The sequence below is a fragment of the Nyctibius grandis genome, chromosome 14 (genome assembly GCF_013368605.1).
Source record: "Nyctibius grandis isolate bNycGra1 chromosome 14, bNycGra1.pri, whole genome shotgun sequence".
NCBI classification, from domain to species: domain Eukaryota; kingdom Metazoa; phylum Chordata; class Aves; order Nyctibiiformes; family Nyctibiidae; genus Nyctibius; species Nyctibius grandis.
Window position 1 is genome coordinate 9850167 of NC_090671.1, and position 16216 is coordinate 9866382.

The window sequence follows — 16216 nt, forward strand, 5'->3', positions numbered from 1 at the left end:
AATGTACAATTGCATGATACCTTCTTTACAAAATCAAGTTTTACAGGGATCGACACAGGTTAACATGTTTGATTTGTTCCAACATTTTGCTGAAGAACACTGGGCCTATCAATGTTTTTGGTAGCATTAAACTGATACAGTACAGATGTGCTGAGATTTCCAAAAGAATAAGGGATTACTGGTTCTACTATTACATGACTGAATCATTCAAGACAACCTCTAAACTCACAGTATAAAAATTTTAAGAAGGATTTTGTAGAACATTAAAAATATTTACATGGTGAGTCAGGCTAAGGCATTAAGTAATTTAACATTTAAATGAGCCTCTCAATAAATTGGTTGCTTTCCACCAGCTGCTGTTAAGTATACTTAATGTTGAAATACTAGGTATTGAAGAGATCCTTTCATTGCTCCCTGCAGCCATTCCCTGACCAACAGAACTAATTTCTGAAAATCCTCGAAGGGGAAAAACACAAGGAAATCAAGGACTTCATCCTGTGTTTACTGAAGCCCGCAGTAGAATTTCTTATTAACTTTAATGGCCAAAAGGAGAACAATCAGTTGCATTAGTTCCCTATATGTACATTACTAAAACATAAAGACAATATTGAAATCATTATTCTAAAAAATTAAAGAGAATGGCACTATCTACAAAACCATGCAGTAAGAAAATATGCATTGCTACACATGACCTCAAGGGACTTAAACAAGTTTCTGCTTGCTTCTTAGCCGCACTCCTTTGAACACTTAAAATTAATCCTTTATTATTACACTTTGGCTAGTGTACAATTTCCCCCCAAAATAAATGTTAACAAATTCTTATTAATTATGTAACTATGAATTCAACCCAGTGGTTTGCAAATAAGAAATTCTAGAATAACAATCAGCATTGTGGTACAGGACAATTTTGCATGTAATTTATCAACTGAATAAGATCATATTTACGACAGCTTATCTTTAAAAACAGTGTTTTCAAAACATTTTTCACTATTAAAACAAAATATTAGACACAACTGTTTCAAACAGCAACTAGTATTGAATTTCTTCATTTTCCACAAAGTGATTTTGAGGAGTTTACCCACAGGCCTACCTTCTTCAGTTTAAGGCTCCCCAATCTAAGCCTTGAGATGACAAATGACATAGGGCCTAAAAAAAAAATAGCTCTTTCCCATGAAAAGTTAACATCAGATAATGTATTTCTGATACTTTTGCGATTTTCTTTTCAGTAATAGAACAATCTAATGAGATTAGCTAACATGAGAATACTTAAAAACAAGGATGCCAAGTCTGGGTATCATCTTCTAATAACACGGACTAGAAGCAGCAAAGCAAGCAGGAAACTGATGTGAGATTTTGAAGCTCCAACACTGTTTCAGTCAATCATGACAGGACTCTCTTTAACAAAACCTCCCTCAGAAAAAAGCACGTCAGAAAAGCAGTCTAGCTACTGTGCTACTGTTCTAGAAAGAACCATGAGGCATACAAGAAGGTTGTTAAAAAGCTATACCGAACCTTCCTGACAACAGAACACTAATCCCAACCCTACAAAGCTCTAAACCTCCAAAAGACATATATTCCCTTGTACAGAAAGCTGAAAGATTTTTAGCTTGCCATTTTGTATTACAACCACACTGAGTGGCTGCTCATACTAAGAAGCAAGAACTAAATATCACACCACCTCACATATCCTTATTTAAATGCTACACAAAACTAAAAAGCAACCAAAAAAACCGCATTCACATCCTTTGCTGAACAATTTCTCCATAATTTAGTCTTCCATTTTTAAAATGTCTCATGGTAACACAACAGATAAGTAAGTCCTTTTCTCACTTGCATTTTTAATATATGTACATACAAACACATCTGTACCTGACAGTTGTCACTGCTCTCTTTTTGAAGGAAATACTGTTTTTTAAATTCATAATAAGCATTATACTGGTGCCACGGTTGCAGGAACTCAAACCTGTTAAAAGAAAACTGAATATGTGAAAAAGCACATGAACATAGTAAATGTCAACAATCCTTTCCCATCTAATTTTCTCTAGCAAATGGAACACTATTTGATGTTTGGAAGCACTGTAACTTATGCTTAAGTTTCCAGAGGATACATATTCAGAGCATGTCTAGAGACATTTTTGTTAGGTTGGTTGTTCTGAGGATTTAGGCAATAATACTTTGGCATTACCTTTAAGTAGGTTCCTGAATTTCAATTGAAAAAAATGATAGTACTTCTCTTCTTGAGACCCACATGTCCTGGCAATATATTTAAAAATGAAAACCTCAACTTTTAAAATAGAATTTAAAAAAAATGTTTTCTCTTACCTGAGATCATTCTTGGCACGAACACTGGTTTCAAATTTTATGCCATTCCTAGCAACATACTCAGCTAGCTTATCAATAACAGGTTGAATATCTGGGGGTGGAGGTATAATGGCAACCACTGGAGCAATTGTGCTGAAAACATCAAAAGTACATCATTTTTATAAATAGAACAGAAATATCTTTCAGCCTTTTGCTTTAACAAAAACAACACTACATAGAGGTTTGCTCTCTGGGTTCATTATGCAGTTAAAATAACTTTTTTCATCATGCAAAAACTCCATAGTAACTGAGCAACAATAACCATGTACAATATCAAGACCAAAGTGGAGGTACTCAAAGCTGTATAAACGCTGGCGAATGTTACAGAGGAATCACCAGTAATAGAACTCTTACTAAATACTTCATATTGAAGTGCAGGAAAGAGACCCCTCCAACCAACAACCAAATCTATATGTGGTACCTTGTAGATGTTGTGGTAGAAGTCAACCCACTGTTGCTATCGGTTGTGTCTGGGGGAGGTGGAGGTGTAGTACCAGGGGGTGGAGGTACTGTTGCTACCCCTGTAGTGCTTGATACAGTCACCCCTGCAGGCAACGCATTGTAGTAGGTGGCAACATCTATTCCTGGAGGTGGAGGCGCGAGGCAATAGGTGCCATCAGGTAGCATATAGTAACTATAATACATGGCTGCCACAGTTGCTATAAAAAGACATATTTAAGAACAATGTTCTAATTAGAAGAAAAACACCCAATTAAAAAAAATTATTGCATCAATATAAACACACTGAAAACCCAGATTCACACAACAAACTAATAAATGGTACCTAATTTCTTGTGTTAAAATAAAAAAAAACACAAAGGAAAAAGGGGACATATGTATCAGGGTATCAGAATGTACGGGAAGTACCACTCATTACCTACAAATTTATAATATCATGAAACCCTACTGTAATGAAGGCTGCAATATAAATTTTAGTAGTGTCAAATGGTAAGTCCCATAAATGAAAGGGTAAGTTCCATTTCTATATTTAAGGAATTAAGGACTTTCAGAATTCTGAAATTTGAAAAGAATTAGAGACACATAAACCCAATAAAGTTTGAATTCACCTTTTCAAGTATCAGGATTTATAAAATTTGCAGGAGCTTTATACAAGGACTGCATTAAGCAGCTTCAAAGATAATGGAAACCAGACACATCCAGAGAAGTTAAGATAATGCTGCTAAAAATTCCATAGCAAAATTGATTCTTAAAAGAGGTTATAGACAGGACAGTGTATACTTTTATCTGAAATGGTTCAAGAAAAATCTAAGATTAAAGATTTAATAATACATTGGAGATAGGATAAAGTCTTGGTATTTCAATATCAGGCACAGAAAAAGCAGTTGAGCACACAGCTTTCCATATTGCTTGCTTATAATTTAAGCATATCATTGCTTTTGTTGTTCTTTTGAGAAAAAAATAAAATAGAATATCTACTCCTTTATTAAAGAATGCCCTCTGCAGCTATGGAACTTAAAAAGTTAGTACTCCCTCTCAGATATTGTAATGAGAAATATAATTTAAAAGATCAATTTTTAACTTTGAATCTTGCATAATCCTGAATTTTATTTTCTACATATAACATTGCACCAGTGCACAGAATAAAAGGTAAAATAATGAAAAATTATAGGAATTGACTGTAAAACAAGTGGGATCAGTGGGATCCTTCAATTTACATGATTTTATTTTTGCATATTTTTCTTAGTGTTAGTCACTCCAACAAAACTGTTCAAGGTAGATTTACCATCTGCATTTTGCTCAATATAGTAAGCTTTCTTAAATGGGAATCTCATGAATTACTTTATAGGACAGTTTTATACTTAACAGTGAAGGCATTCATTATGCTTCATTAATAGAAATTGATGGAAGTTATCAAAAAACCTTAAGAGTATTGTGCTAACCATACTCAAAGACTGAAGACTTGGCCTCCCACCTGCCCACCCCCTCCACACCTCTTCTGTTTTTCCTAAACAGCTAACACTTCGACAGATACTCAGTGGAAGACTGTACCTTCAAAGATTCAGAAGACCGAAAAAGAATAAATATCAGTTACAAATTATCAAGTATGAAGCTAAAGTATTTTCTTCCCACCAGCATCAATTCATCAAGATACAATTCATCAAGACACACCAGCAGCTGCCTAATCACAATGCACTTACAATCAGAAGAATATTCTGCTTGTGATGTCTGTACAGCTGCCCCATCTGTTGACTGTGGTGTAGACGAGTTATTATCTGATTGCGCTTTGCGCACCAGTGCTGCAAGTGGATGATCAGGGTCTACTACCTTCAAAGGCTGAAAAAATTTTGAGAATAGAAAAAAAGATTAAAGTTTGAAGTACATATTTAAAGTATGGTAGCATCAACCTAATTTGAAAAGCAAATTTATCTAAGTTAACAGACATCAATAATGTTGTCAAAACACTGAAGTTTACTGCTTTGTACCTCTCAATTCAGAATCAACTTTTTTTCTGAAAATTAGTGGAAAACAGAACAAAACAAAAAATACTTTAATTTAATGTGAACAGAAATCCATGACATACCCACTTTTTTTATTACTCTTACTCCTTTACTGCCACGGCAGGGATAAGACACAGAACCTGACTTGTCCAAATATCAGACAGCACCACTGTCATTCCTCTGAAAGCCTCAAATGTATACAATCATCTGTCATTCCCATTATTCCATCACTGATCAAACACAGAAAATAACTAACACATCAAGCAAAATTTACGTGTAGTACATTCTGCTTAAATATTATTCACTGAAGCTATTATTTCACGTCAACATTTTACCTACTAAAATCTAAAAAGAAAACACACTCTCTCAGCTTATATACAGAAGGCATTAAGTATCTTAATCTTCTCAGCTTCAATACAGGTTCTGTGGGACAAATCCTTGATTGATGCCCTCAATACCAGAGGGCACCAAAAATAGAAATAGAATTCCTTACAAATGGAAAAATAACAATTTATGTACTAGAAAAAAGGTAACTTGAAAGTTTACCAAAACAGACTTAAATTGCTAAGACAGAGTCTGGGGAAAAAAAAAAAAAAATCTTTGTTAATAAAAGATCTTAACACCTGCATATTAGAATTTTTGTTCCCATGAATCAGATGTTTTGCAAGGTAGAAAGTAATTTTAATAAGGTCAAGTACCTTCACGAGCTCTTCAAGCCTATTGCATTTTTTAGATGCAAACAGACTCGGATGCAGATAATTTCCATCATCATCATCGTCATCATCGTCTTCTTCTTCAGATTTGACTCTCGAGTCTAAATAAAAGCAATGTCTGAATTTTATTTAGGTTTGCTATGGATTTGTATTGGGAAAGAAAGATGGTATAGGCCAAGCACGCATTCTTAAGAAATTACTGTTTTCATAAGTCTGCTTATTCACAAAAACATAAATACAAGAAGATATTGCTAGCCATCAATAAAACTAAAACCTAAGTGCACAGACCAACTTTCCATTGGACTAGAGCTATACAAGTGTTTCTAAAAGCTTGAAGATCACAGAAGCTCTTGTATCTGAAAGTTTCCCAAAACAATCTTTTCTTTTAAAAACCTCCTCCAATTTATGCAAAATTTTGAATCATCACATCAATCTCGGCTGCAGGATAAAAGCATTGCCATTGCAATACACCAAAAAGATGTGGCTATTTCACCAAAAGAGACTAGGAGATATTTCAATGATTCACATCCTGAGGCCATCCATTTGACAAGCAACAACTTACGTTTTTTCTCATCCGCTTTATTTTCAGAAGGAGCAGCGTATCGTCCCTCTTTCATAGCCTTCTGAATGAATTTGTAGTAGGGATTGAGGTAGTGATCAAATCGCAAGAAGTCAAACTGGGAGTTGCGTGCTTGCTTGGCTTTTAGCATAATCTCAAACTGTGCTCCCTGCTTGCAGACAAAGTTTGCAGTTCGTTCTATAATAGCATGCATTTTTGCTGTTGGTGGCTGTGGGAGTAAAACGACATATATTTGTATTTTCATAAGCAGCTTTTAAAGTGTGTTAGAACTCCAAAAGGAGTTAGAAAGACCAGTAGTTCCCTGCCCCTCTTCTCAGCTTTCTCTAGCCACTCAGTTTCATAACTACTTCCAACTAGTGAAAGCATATCAGCACTAAAAAGACAAAAACAGTCCCAATCTCCCCTAGCTGCTCATTCATTTCCTTTTGCAAGATTCCCGCCTTCTATCAGCACAACTGTTTTTGCCATTGCACGCCAAACTGAAGAGGGGAACAAGTCCTGGTTGAGTCTGATGTAGTGAAAAAATTCTTTTAAGCTAGGTACATTCCACAGCCATACAGACACTTCTGCTGGCACAGGACAGAAGACAGATGTGTTCCTTGACACAGCAGTGACAACTTAAAGTGGCCCTAACTTACAATAACTCACGGTGCTCTGAAGACTCAACTTGTATGATCTACTTCCCAACAGCTGTTCTTTATTCTGTTATCACTGAATGCGCAACTATTCTTCCCTAACTAGAAAAGCTTGTTACTATGCATTTGCTTGGAAGTAATGTGTTGTATCTTAAGATCAACATATGAATTGCAATTCCTATGTGCTGTCACATTCCCTTAAAGAGTCATTAAACACCTCAGCAATAAAAGAAAAAAGAAAATTAATAAAGTTAAGCAGCATCCATCTATTTCCACTGCTGAAATCCCACGTAACGAGCACTGCCGTATCAATCCCAAGAAGTGAAAAAGAACAAAAATACAGCTAAAGAATGAACGAACTTCACCATTCACTGTCTTTAATTTCATATGCAGATAGCTCGGTTTTGTCTTGTGCTCAATGAACTGCAGAAACACATACTTCATGTGCCTATAAAGACTGAAATGTCACATTAACGGTTTGTTTTAGCTTTGCATTTTTATTGGTCCAGATACAGAAGTATGTTGCAAACCTCAGAAAATCTTTTTCAGAAGATTGGAAGCACACAAGACAGTGGTGCTCTATTTAGGGAAAAAAGTCTGAACGCGATCAAACAGCACAGTTTTTGGCTGACTGGATCCTTTACTAGAACACATTCAATATGGAAAATAATAATTTATTCCACGTTTTACTTGTCCCTCTAAAACACTACCAAAGATTATTTTAATTAGATGCCATGAAGTTCTCAACAAACTGATACTGTGCGTAGCCAGTTTCATGATTTAATCATACATCAAGATTCTCTACTTCTGTGGTTCTTACACAGAAATACAAAACACTTAAGGCCCAGAGATTCATAAACAAAGCTGCAAATTAGCAAGGAAGTTCAAAAAAGAACGTATCTGAAATTACTGTCTGGTCTTGTATTTGAAACTGACACCACTATAAGCTCTGGAAAACAGGCACTATGAGTATTAATGTGCTTTTAATTGGCTTCTACAATTACTAATACCACTGATCTACAACACTTTACAAAGTGAAAAACAAATGGCAGAGATGCAGATATCATAGACATATTCTAGTTTGTTATTACATTTAATAAAAACACTAAACTGAGAACTGCTAAAACTTCTGAAAAAGTACTTGCCAGAGCAGAGAAAAAACCCTTCTGAAAAATACTCCAATGACTTAAGTGCTGTCTGTGTTTGTAAATACTCACTAACAAAATGTATTATAAGATTGTAAAGAAAAGTAGAGGAAGTAAAATTAGAACAAGTAAAGTTGCACATTAGATTTGTTAAATAGCTCTTATATCACACAAAATACAGAACAGGATAAAAATTTTCAATTAAAAGCTAATGAAGTAGAAAAACGCTCCTACAGAAATACTGTGTTCACTATTAGTTATTCTAATAGAGTGCTTTGAATCTTTACTGGCCAAGGTTGTCAGGTTGAGAAGGCAGATCAAATATAAATTAACACTTTCATGACCATGGTATGATCATGGAGAAAGAATATTATCTGACTTCCCAGGATCTTTTATGAAACTTGAAATAAATTGAATATCCTCATGGTTACAACTGTACTCAAGCAGGCGACTGTTCAGCTCCCTTCAGGAAAAATACATAAGCTGCAATTAAGTTTACAGTTTACTATGTAGCAAATTCTGGTAACACCACATGAAGGAAAGCACTCCTATATGCTAATACTTTCAAGTTACTCCAGAAATTGCTAAAAATAAACTCTTGCTTTTCTCCTTGAATAGGCTAGTCTTAAACACAGCCTTTATATTTGATCACTTCCTCCCCCCTTCAGACTGGGACTCAATTAAAAAGAATCCAGAAAAAAATCTTGAACAGCAGCAATATGTTGGTTTAATGGTCCTTTCCATTTGGAATGTCAACCTTGACATCTCAGCAAGTATCCATTCCAAGACAACTCCTTTTTTCTACATTATCTAAAATAATATCACAAGTGATACTAAATGCACTTAGCGTAAGCACTGCAATAATTTCAGTGTGAAAAGGAAGATTCAAGAGAGTTGATAAAACACAAGAATTCAAGAAAGAACATTTGAAATTAAGCTATTATTTTAGAATCATTTAAAATGTACCACACTAAAGTTAATGGGGGGGGGGGGGGGAAATCAGTAAATCATGATAAACTCCTTGAAAATTGACAGAAATGTAGGCTGCGTTAAATGTACACACATACCAGTTCCACATCAGAAGGTACGTTCAGTCCCGGAGGGGCAACAAAAGGTTCTTCATTTTCTTCTATGTTTTCTGTCTGAGCTGTTTCTACAAGAAATGACAGAATAAAATACTATAGGATAAAACATGTCAAAGTACCCAAATGTTAACAAAAAATTATTAAAATAAGGTATATCTAAAAGGATGTGCAATCAAGGAATTTCTCAAATGAAGCCATAACCAGCATTTGCACTGAAGACATTTAAAAACGGTTCCTCTCCCTGATGTTATGCGCAGTTTATTTAAGATTGTATAAATTATGTCTTAATAGAGGTATTAGGAAGAACAAAACCCTATAAACCTTAGCCCTGAATACAGTGCTGAAGACAAACAAGTGTCAAATCAAATAGAAAACATTCATTTTCATAAATATTACCTTTTGTTTTTACATGAAAACCCACGCAAAATTAAGGGGAACCAGAAACGTTCCTCTGAAAATATTTTGCTTTACAAATTTTACAATAATTGAAATGGAAAGTTTAGTTTTTAAAGTAACTTTTAGTATTATCTATTCCACTAGCTTTAAGAGAAAACGTATTCCAGTTTCATCCTAACAAATCAGATAGCACAAACTGCATGAAAACCTGACTATGGGAACTACGGACACAGACAGCAAAACAGCCTAATCATGCATGAGATGTCACAGCAATTACTGCATACAAGCTCTTACCCATGCGAGTGTTAATTTTTTTGCTGCTGTTTGGCAGGTTTTTTTTTTTCAAAAAAATGAACTCAAATAGTTTAACTCCACAAAGGCACACCGAAATTTTAGCATCAAGGAAAGGAGGACAAAGCACCGGACAAAGCAGAATAGGACTGGTTCTTCTGGCAGCAGCTCCAGCTAACACTTGAAGTGTTCACAGAACTACAGCCTGTAATTCACATTACTGTTATCTGCATCTTCCAATACTGGATTTTACTGTACTGTGACTTATAAAAAATGAATTTATAGTCCTGTATTATTGGAAATTGTTACCATATAGAATTCTATTAAAAGTCTGTACAATTCAACTACAGCAAAACACAATGCCAACGTTTCTATCTCACTTTTGCCCCAAGTACTTTTTCCCCAAGTACTACCAGAAAACGCCCCTTTGTTATCCATCATTACTAAAAATTTTCTAGAAGAGAAGAGTTTGGTAAGAAAGCTCATAACTGAGATAATGTTCCAGTGACCTGCTGTAAGGATCTCTACTTCTCATCAGCAGCACTGAGAATTCTCACATTACACCACAAGATTTTGTAATAGCTTAGCATGACACTTCTATGCTGCATCAAATTAACTAAATAGTAACTTTTTGGAAGACTGGGTAGTTATGTCTCTCTTTGCCAATGACTAAATCGTCACATTTTAGCATTATTCCTAAAAATGACTTCACTAAGGCTGAAATACATTATTCTAGATATCTCATCATTCTAGGAAAGAAAAATAATGTGGAGCACCCCAGATACAACTTGAACTCAAAACAGCTTTCTCACCAAATGAAACTGGAATTTTTATTTATTCCTTACACATCTGATCAAAGGTAGATTCTGTAACATTATGGCACATTTCGCACAGTTTTGCAAAGGTCTCCTTACAATACAGACACCCTATAAGGTTCAGCAGATTCCCTTTTTAGTGCCCAATAGAGAGGGGGCATTCACCTTTTTAATCTCTATACAGTAAAGATGGGGGAGCCAAACTACAAACATGTTCCTCTCTATCATCCCCAACTTTTAAGTAGGCTTATCCCTATATATACACAGATCCACATGACATAAAAAACACCCCTATGACAAGAAACACTCAAAAACTGTATGTAAAGAGAACTTAGAAACTATTTCGTTATGGAATCTACCAGACAAATGGGAATAAAACAAATTAAATAAACGCCAGAAAAGACAATGCAATTCAGCATAAGTACTGAAGATTACAGAAGAAACCCTTGGTAGAATGCAAGCAGCATGGACACTGCCCTGACACCACCTCTCACACACAGCCGCAAAAAACACGTAATAAGCCTTAGCACCTAAAATGATCCTGCATGGTAGCACACACCTTGGTAAAAAAAAGCAGATCTCATACCACGGTAATCACTAGTATGTAGTTAGACAACTCAACTGTAAACAATCCTAACTTTACTAAGACATAGTTCAGTAACACTTGAAAGCTTCCTTAAGACTTCATGTTAAAATGCAAAGTTATCACAATTGAAGGGGGGAACATGAGAACCTGAATTCTGCATTTTTTAAGATCACAGAGAGGGGCATGCTACATTGAAGACAGACTCATTTATTAAGATGACAAAATCTAAACTTAAAAAATATAAATTCTTGTCAATTACTATTCTTTGTTCGTAATGATCTTTTCCTTCTTGACCAAGAAACATAATGTTAACAGACAGCTATGTGATGAACTACTAGTTTTCTCTGAACAGGAATCTGCAAGACAGCAAAATTAAATTTCCTATCCTGACTACTGTAGTATTGACTGTGCCATGGCAGGAAAACATTTAAGCACATCAAGAGCTAAGTTTGCAAAAACTCAGTAACACAGTTCGATAAAGACTTTGCTGAAATGCTTTGAGATTTTTTACTTGCATTTTAATGAAACACATATTTTCAACCTTCAACTGGAAGTGAGAGACACAGAGGTGCTATGTTCTTCCTCTAAATTAACCCTTGCTTTTTTCACCCCTTACCTCTTTGTTTTGCAGGCTGATGCTCCTCCTCCTCAGTGGGTTCTGAAGGGTCATAATAATCACTGCCATAACGGAATCCCACTGCATGATAGGTACCATCCTCTGCCAAAGCTTCACTCAGTCTTTTATATTCCTCCTCTTGAACAAAAATGCAATTAACAACCATTAGAACATATTTAAAAGCTAATTTGTTAAAAAAAAAGAAAAAGTAATATTTCTTACTTTAGTTTTTAAATGAGAAGTTTTCACCTAATCATTTGAACTGTTATTAAAAACTGAATAGAAAAACACAGCATGTACATATGCTAACCATTTATTTCTTCCTGAAGAGATAAAGGCTGCGGATTAAAACATTCTAATGTAATTATGCATACCAGAGCACAGAATGTCATTTATACAACACTAAAAAAGAAGCAGAATGTGTTTATTTTGGGTTTGTTTGGGTCTGAAATCCCAGGCTGCCCTCAGAATCTGGGCAATTTCTGTGTGGATCTATATTTAAACTATCCTGAGGTCCTCTCACATACGCAAAGACTCCCGTTTTTCGAATCCACTGGGTACTGTCAAGATAACATCAGAAAAAGAGTATAAAATTAGGAGTAAATTTAATTTCATCATTATTTATTTAAACATGTGCTAAACTCAGGAAGTTTCCTTGAGCAATACCTTGCCTCGCCTCCTCCTCAAGCAAGTCCGTATGCAAGGCTAAATACCTCTCTTCATCACAGAGGGCTTCTATTCTAGCTTCTTCTTCAGACAATTGATAATCTCTGTTCCACGTGGAATATTCAGCATCATATTCAGAAAGGTCATGCAGGTGACCACGCCCATCGTACCTGCAAGATGAAACAGCTGGTCAATGCAAAAAACTTAGGGCTTAGGTTTATGCGACTAAATACTTACCCATTAAAAATGAAAAAAAGATACTTATATGTTAAAGCATATTTCCTTTTAGAAGTTACGTTTAATTTTGCTAATCATTTGTCACCAACTATCGAAAATTTGTTTAATAGTCTAAATTCCTCTCATAGAAACTAATAAATTATTACAATTAAAGGCAAAGGTACCCTTTTAATAGTTTAAGTGGGATCCATTTCCTTAACAGCTCTTACCGTACGTGCTTCAACCAACCAATCAATGTCACTTGCATAATACGTTTTTCTGGAAAGTCAAATAGTTTACATTCACACAAACCCGAATACATAAATACCTATCCGTAAGAACCAAACGGTCGAAATTTCCTCGCTTCTTTCTGCTAGTCCCGAACTCTCAGGAGATATCTTCATCATAGAAACTTGCGTCCATTGGAGGTAAAATCATGGCTAGGCTCGGCCCCTAGCCATTTGGCTGAGGAAATAAGTTCTGGGTTATGTGATAGAGAGACACACATACATAGGAACAGTAACATATACATGCAATTTAAGGAGGTTCACCGTAAAAATGGCAAAGATCAATGGCGTACAGTTCCTTTTTACTAAGCAGAAACAATTTTATTTGCAGGAAAAGCACTGCATTGGGATAACGTTTATGCATCAGTAAGAGAAACTGATTGAAAAGTAAAACGACAGTAAACTCGACTCCGCTGAGGTGTCTTCCCACACACAACTCTTGACTTGTGCCAACTTGCTAGACCAAAAACAAAGAAAGTAAATACTCTTATAGCAAAAAGTTAATGAAACATGTAGGTCTGGTTAATCAAGCTCTGTCCACAGGCAAACTTCAACCCATGTCTTCTCATAGCAATGTGCTTTTCTCAAAAAGGAGAAAATGAAGACTTCCTGCTGCTGGAGATAAAAAGAATCTAAGCTTCCAAAGGAGTTTATAAGATTAGTAAGTGCAAGCTACCTTAACTTACAAATGTAAGTTATTTGGATTTTTCAGTATCATACGTACATACATGCACATACTTAGCTTTCGCTCCCAACAATTTCTGTAATGACTGTAAATTGGGTTACTGTTGCACAGGACCACAAAAATGGCCCCTACCTACTAACGAAATCTGTCACAAAAGTGATCTGGGTTAGAAGTGTGCATCATAACACTTCCATTCTCACACATGTCAGAAATTAAACATGGCTATAAACATTTATGGTTGTTTTTTCATGCCTTCATGTTTTTTCCAATTTAACAAATTAATTTCAATCATAAAAATCATTGATGGCATAAACCCCAAAATAGTACAAGGGCATTTCTTTTTATTCCAGTCTTATGGAAGGAAATGAAAAGACCTTCCCTTACTGCTTTTTTCCCAAGCCAAATACAGTTGCTAAATCAAAACAAGAAAAATCATGTATAGCAGCAAAATAATGATGAAATTGAGGGAACAAATATCTATAGTATGTCATGTGATCCTTTTCAAACCAAAATCCTTCCATCTTTCCAACTGAGGTTTTCAGGGTCAGCCACAACTCTTAAATTGTACTTCCAGTGCTCCACTCAAATATACACAACCTGACCTCCCATTTTCCCTCTCTCCAAGAAAATATTCAGAAAATTCATTCTGAACAAATTTATTTCTAAATCCCACCCTGCACTTCTGAAACAACTTAAGAGACCAGAAAACAGATTCTATCATTCTCTCTGCCCATCAACCTGTGCCTACTGCAAAACAACCAAAAAAAGCCACGTCTGACATAAAATTTGAAAAGCAAGCATCCAAAACCAAAGCCATTCTACCTAATACAGTGAATCATGGCACTAGGAAAATGTAAATAGGCCAAGAATTGCTTTTGGGGTATGCCAGCAACAGCCTGCAGCCCGATTACGTAGGAGAAGTAAGAAAACCCCATTTTCCCTAAGGTGGATAAATACCTTTCCGCTCCCCACACTGCACCCTTCACGCTTAGAGAATATATAAAGTGCCTAGTAAGTATTCCCATGCAATAAGGCTCCCTTGGTTTCCAAGTGAGAAAAGATGATGTTTGTGGTTTGCATTGAAAAGGAACTGAATATACTCACTCTCTGCTCCATTCTGTAAATCCTACCCTAATAAGTGGAGCAGAAAGATCCAACGCACAGACTGCCAGAAGGAGGGGAACCTCCCAGCACTGCTGGAGTGGGGAACCCCAAGTTCCCGCTGCTGGGGGGACGGACCTGAAGCGTTACAAAACCAGCACTCAAAGCACTCTACCAGGAGGAGCTGCCCTCCCACTCTGCCAGTGAAGAAGATCCCCACACGTCTGCCAGTGTGAGCCCTTTGCTCATCCCCCACCCTCAGTTGCCCACAGCATAAGGAGGGGGGGGAAACAGAAAGAGGCTATAACAGGAGATGTCACAGCAGAGTCTGGGGGTTGTGTTACACCGACCTATCGATCATGATCTTGGGGTCTCCCATCCAAGGAATAAGGTGTCGCCCCTGCTCCTGGTACTGAGCCTTCTCATCATCTCGAAACAGCTTGCAGGCATAGCCGAACACCAGCAGCTCCACACGGCTACTCCCACCTCCACCTCCTCCTCCTCCTCCACCTCCTCCGGGGGGCCCGGGGACCGCTCCCCCTCCTGACAACAACATTAGGGGCGGCGGGCCTGCTTCTTCTGCAGTCCGTCGAGAACCTCCGACCCCTCCGTACATCACCAGGGGATGCAGCGAGGAGGAGGAAACTCGCAGTAACAACGACTGTCCGAGAAGCGAGTCCCCCAGAAGGCCGGGCCCGCACTAAACTCCCCAGCTCCAGAGCACCACAGTCGCCATCACCCGAAACAAAATGGTGACTATTCCGCTTCCGCTGGCGGAGCGGCGGCTCAGCGGGCTTCCGGCAAGACGCCGATTCGCGCTGGTTTTGGCAGCCCGAGTGTGAAAAAGAAGGAAAACGCGGAGCAACGCGGCGAGACTCCGCGCCACCGTCGGGGCAGCGCGGAGTCCGGCGACAGTGGCAGGCTGCCAGACGAGGACTGTGATGCCGCGGCCGTGACGAAAGTGCGAACAGAGGGAGGGGGAGGAGCGGGGGGGGCGCCAGGGCGGGAGGGGCGGGGCGGGGAGGGGAGGGGCGGGCGGCTCCGCTGAGGCGCGCGCTGGGCGGGAGGGGCGCGCGGCTTGTCTGAGGCGCTGGGCGGGAAGGGCGCGCGGCTCGTCTGAGGCACGGCGCGTGCCTGAGGGGAGCTGTTCGGGTCCTGCCGCGACCCTGCGGCTGGCTGGGGCGGGGAGTTTGGACGGTTTTGTGGTACATCTCAGCTGAAATGCGCACACAAAGTTTAAAAAGAGAAGAAGGGAGGTCGCGGAGGCTCTACGTGGGGCAGGGAGCCGCGTGTGCGGTGTCTGGCATACCGCTGAGGTGTAGCAGAAAGCGGGGAGTCACCTCAGGCCGCGAATGGGAAGTTCAAGGGGAAGGTGGGCCTGGGAGTCAAAGCAGGAAGGGGAAAGGCTGTGGCGCTGAGGAAGATTTTTCAAAAAAATTGAGAAGTTAGACTATTTTTGCTAAAATTATGTAATCTACGCCAAAATTTTCAACATTGATTGCCTCAGGATTATTATTTTTGTCACTCTTCAAGAAGTATGAAGGAACGTGTTGTTTTGCATATGTTACAATAAAACTTT

At 37.8% G+C, this 16216-nt stretch overlaps 1 protein-coding gene across 4 annotated transcripts in view; it reads right to left on the reverse strand.

Moving 5' to 3' along the window:
- The window catches only part of SFSWAP (splicing factor SWAP), a 44064-nt gene extending 28642 nt beyond the window's left edge, over positions 1-15422 (reverse strand). For 2 of the 4 annotated variants that reach the window (XM_068412764.1, XM_068412763.1), the window contains exons 1-10: positions 14988-15422; positions 12349-12518; positions 11683-11820; positions 8961-9046; positions 6096-6321; positions 5519-5634; positions 4521-4656; positions 2783-3020; positions 2323-2454; positions 1870-1963 (exon numbers count right to left, since the gene is read on the reverse strand). In XM_068412764.1, the coding sequence (XP_068268865.1) occupies positions 1870-1963; positions 2323-2454; positions 2783-3020; positions 4521-4656; positions 5519-5634; positions 6096-6321; positions 8961-9046; positions 11683-11820; positions 12349-12518; positions 14988-15253 (1602 nt within the window). In that variant the 5' untranslated portion in view covers positions 15254-15422. Of the gene's footprint in view, positions 1-1869; positions 1964-2322; positions 2455-2782; positions 3021-4520; positions 4657-5518; positions 5635-6095; positions 6322-8960; positions 9047-11682; positions 11821-12348; positions 12519-14987 lie in introns of those variants that run through there. The other 2 variants (XM_068412765.1, XM_068412766.1) reach the window with 2 other exon arrangements.
- Between the last annotated feature and the right edge of the window lie 794 nt (positions 15423-16216).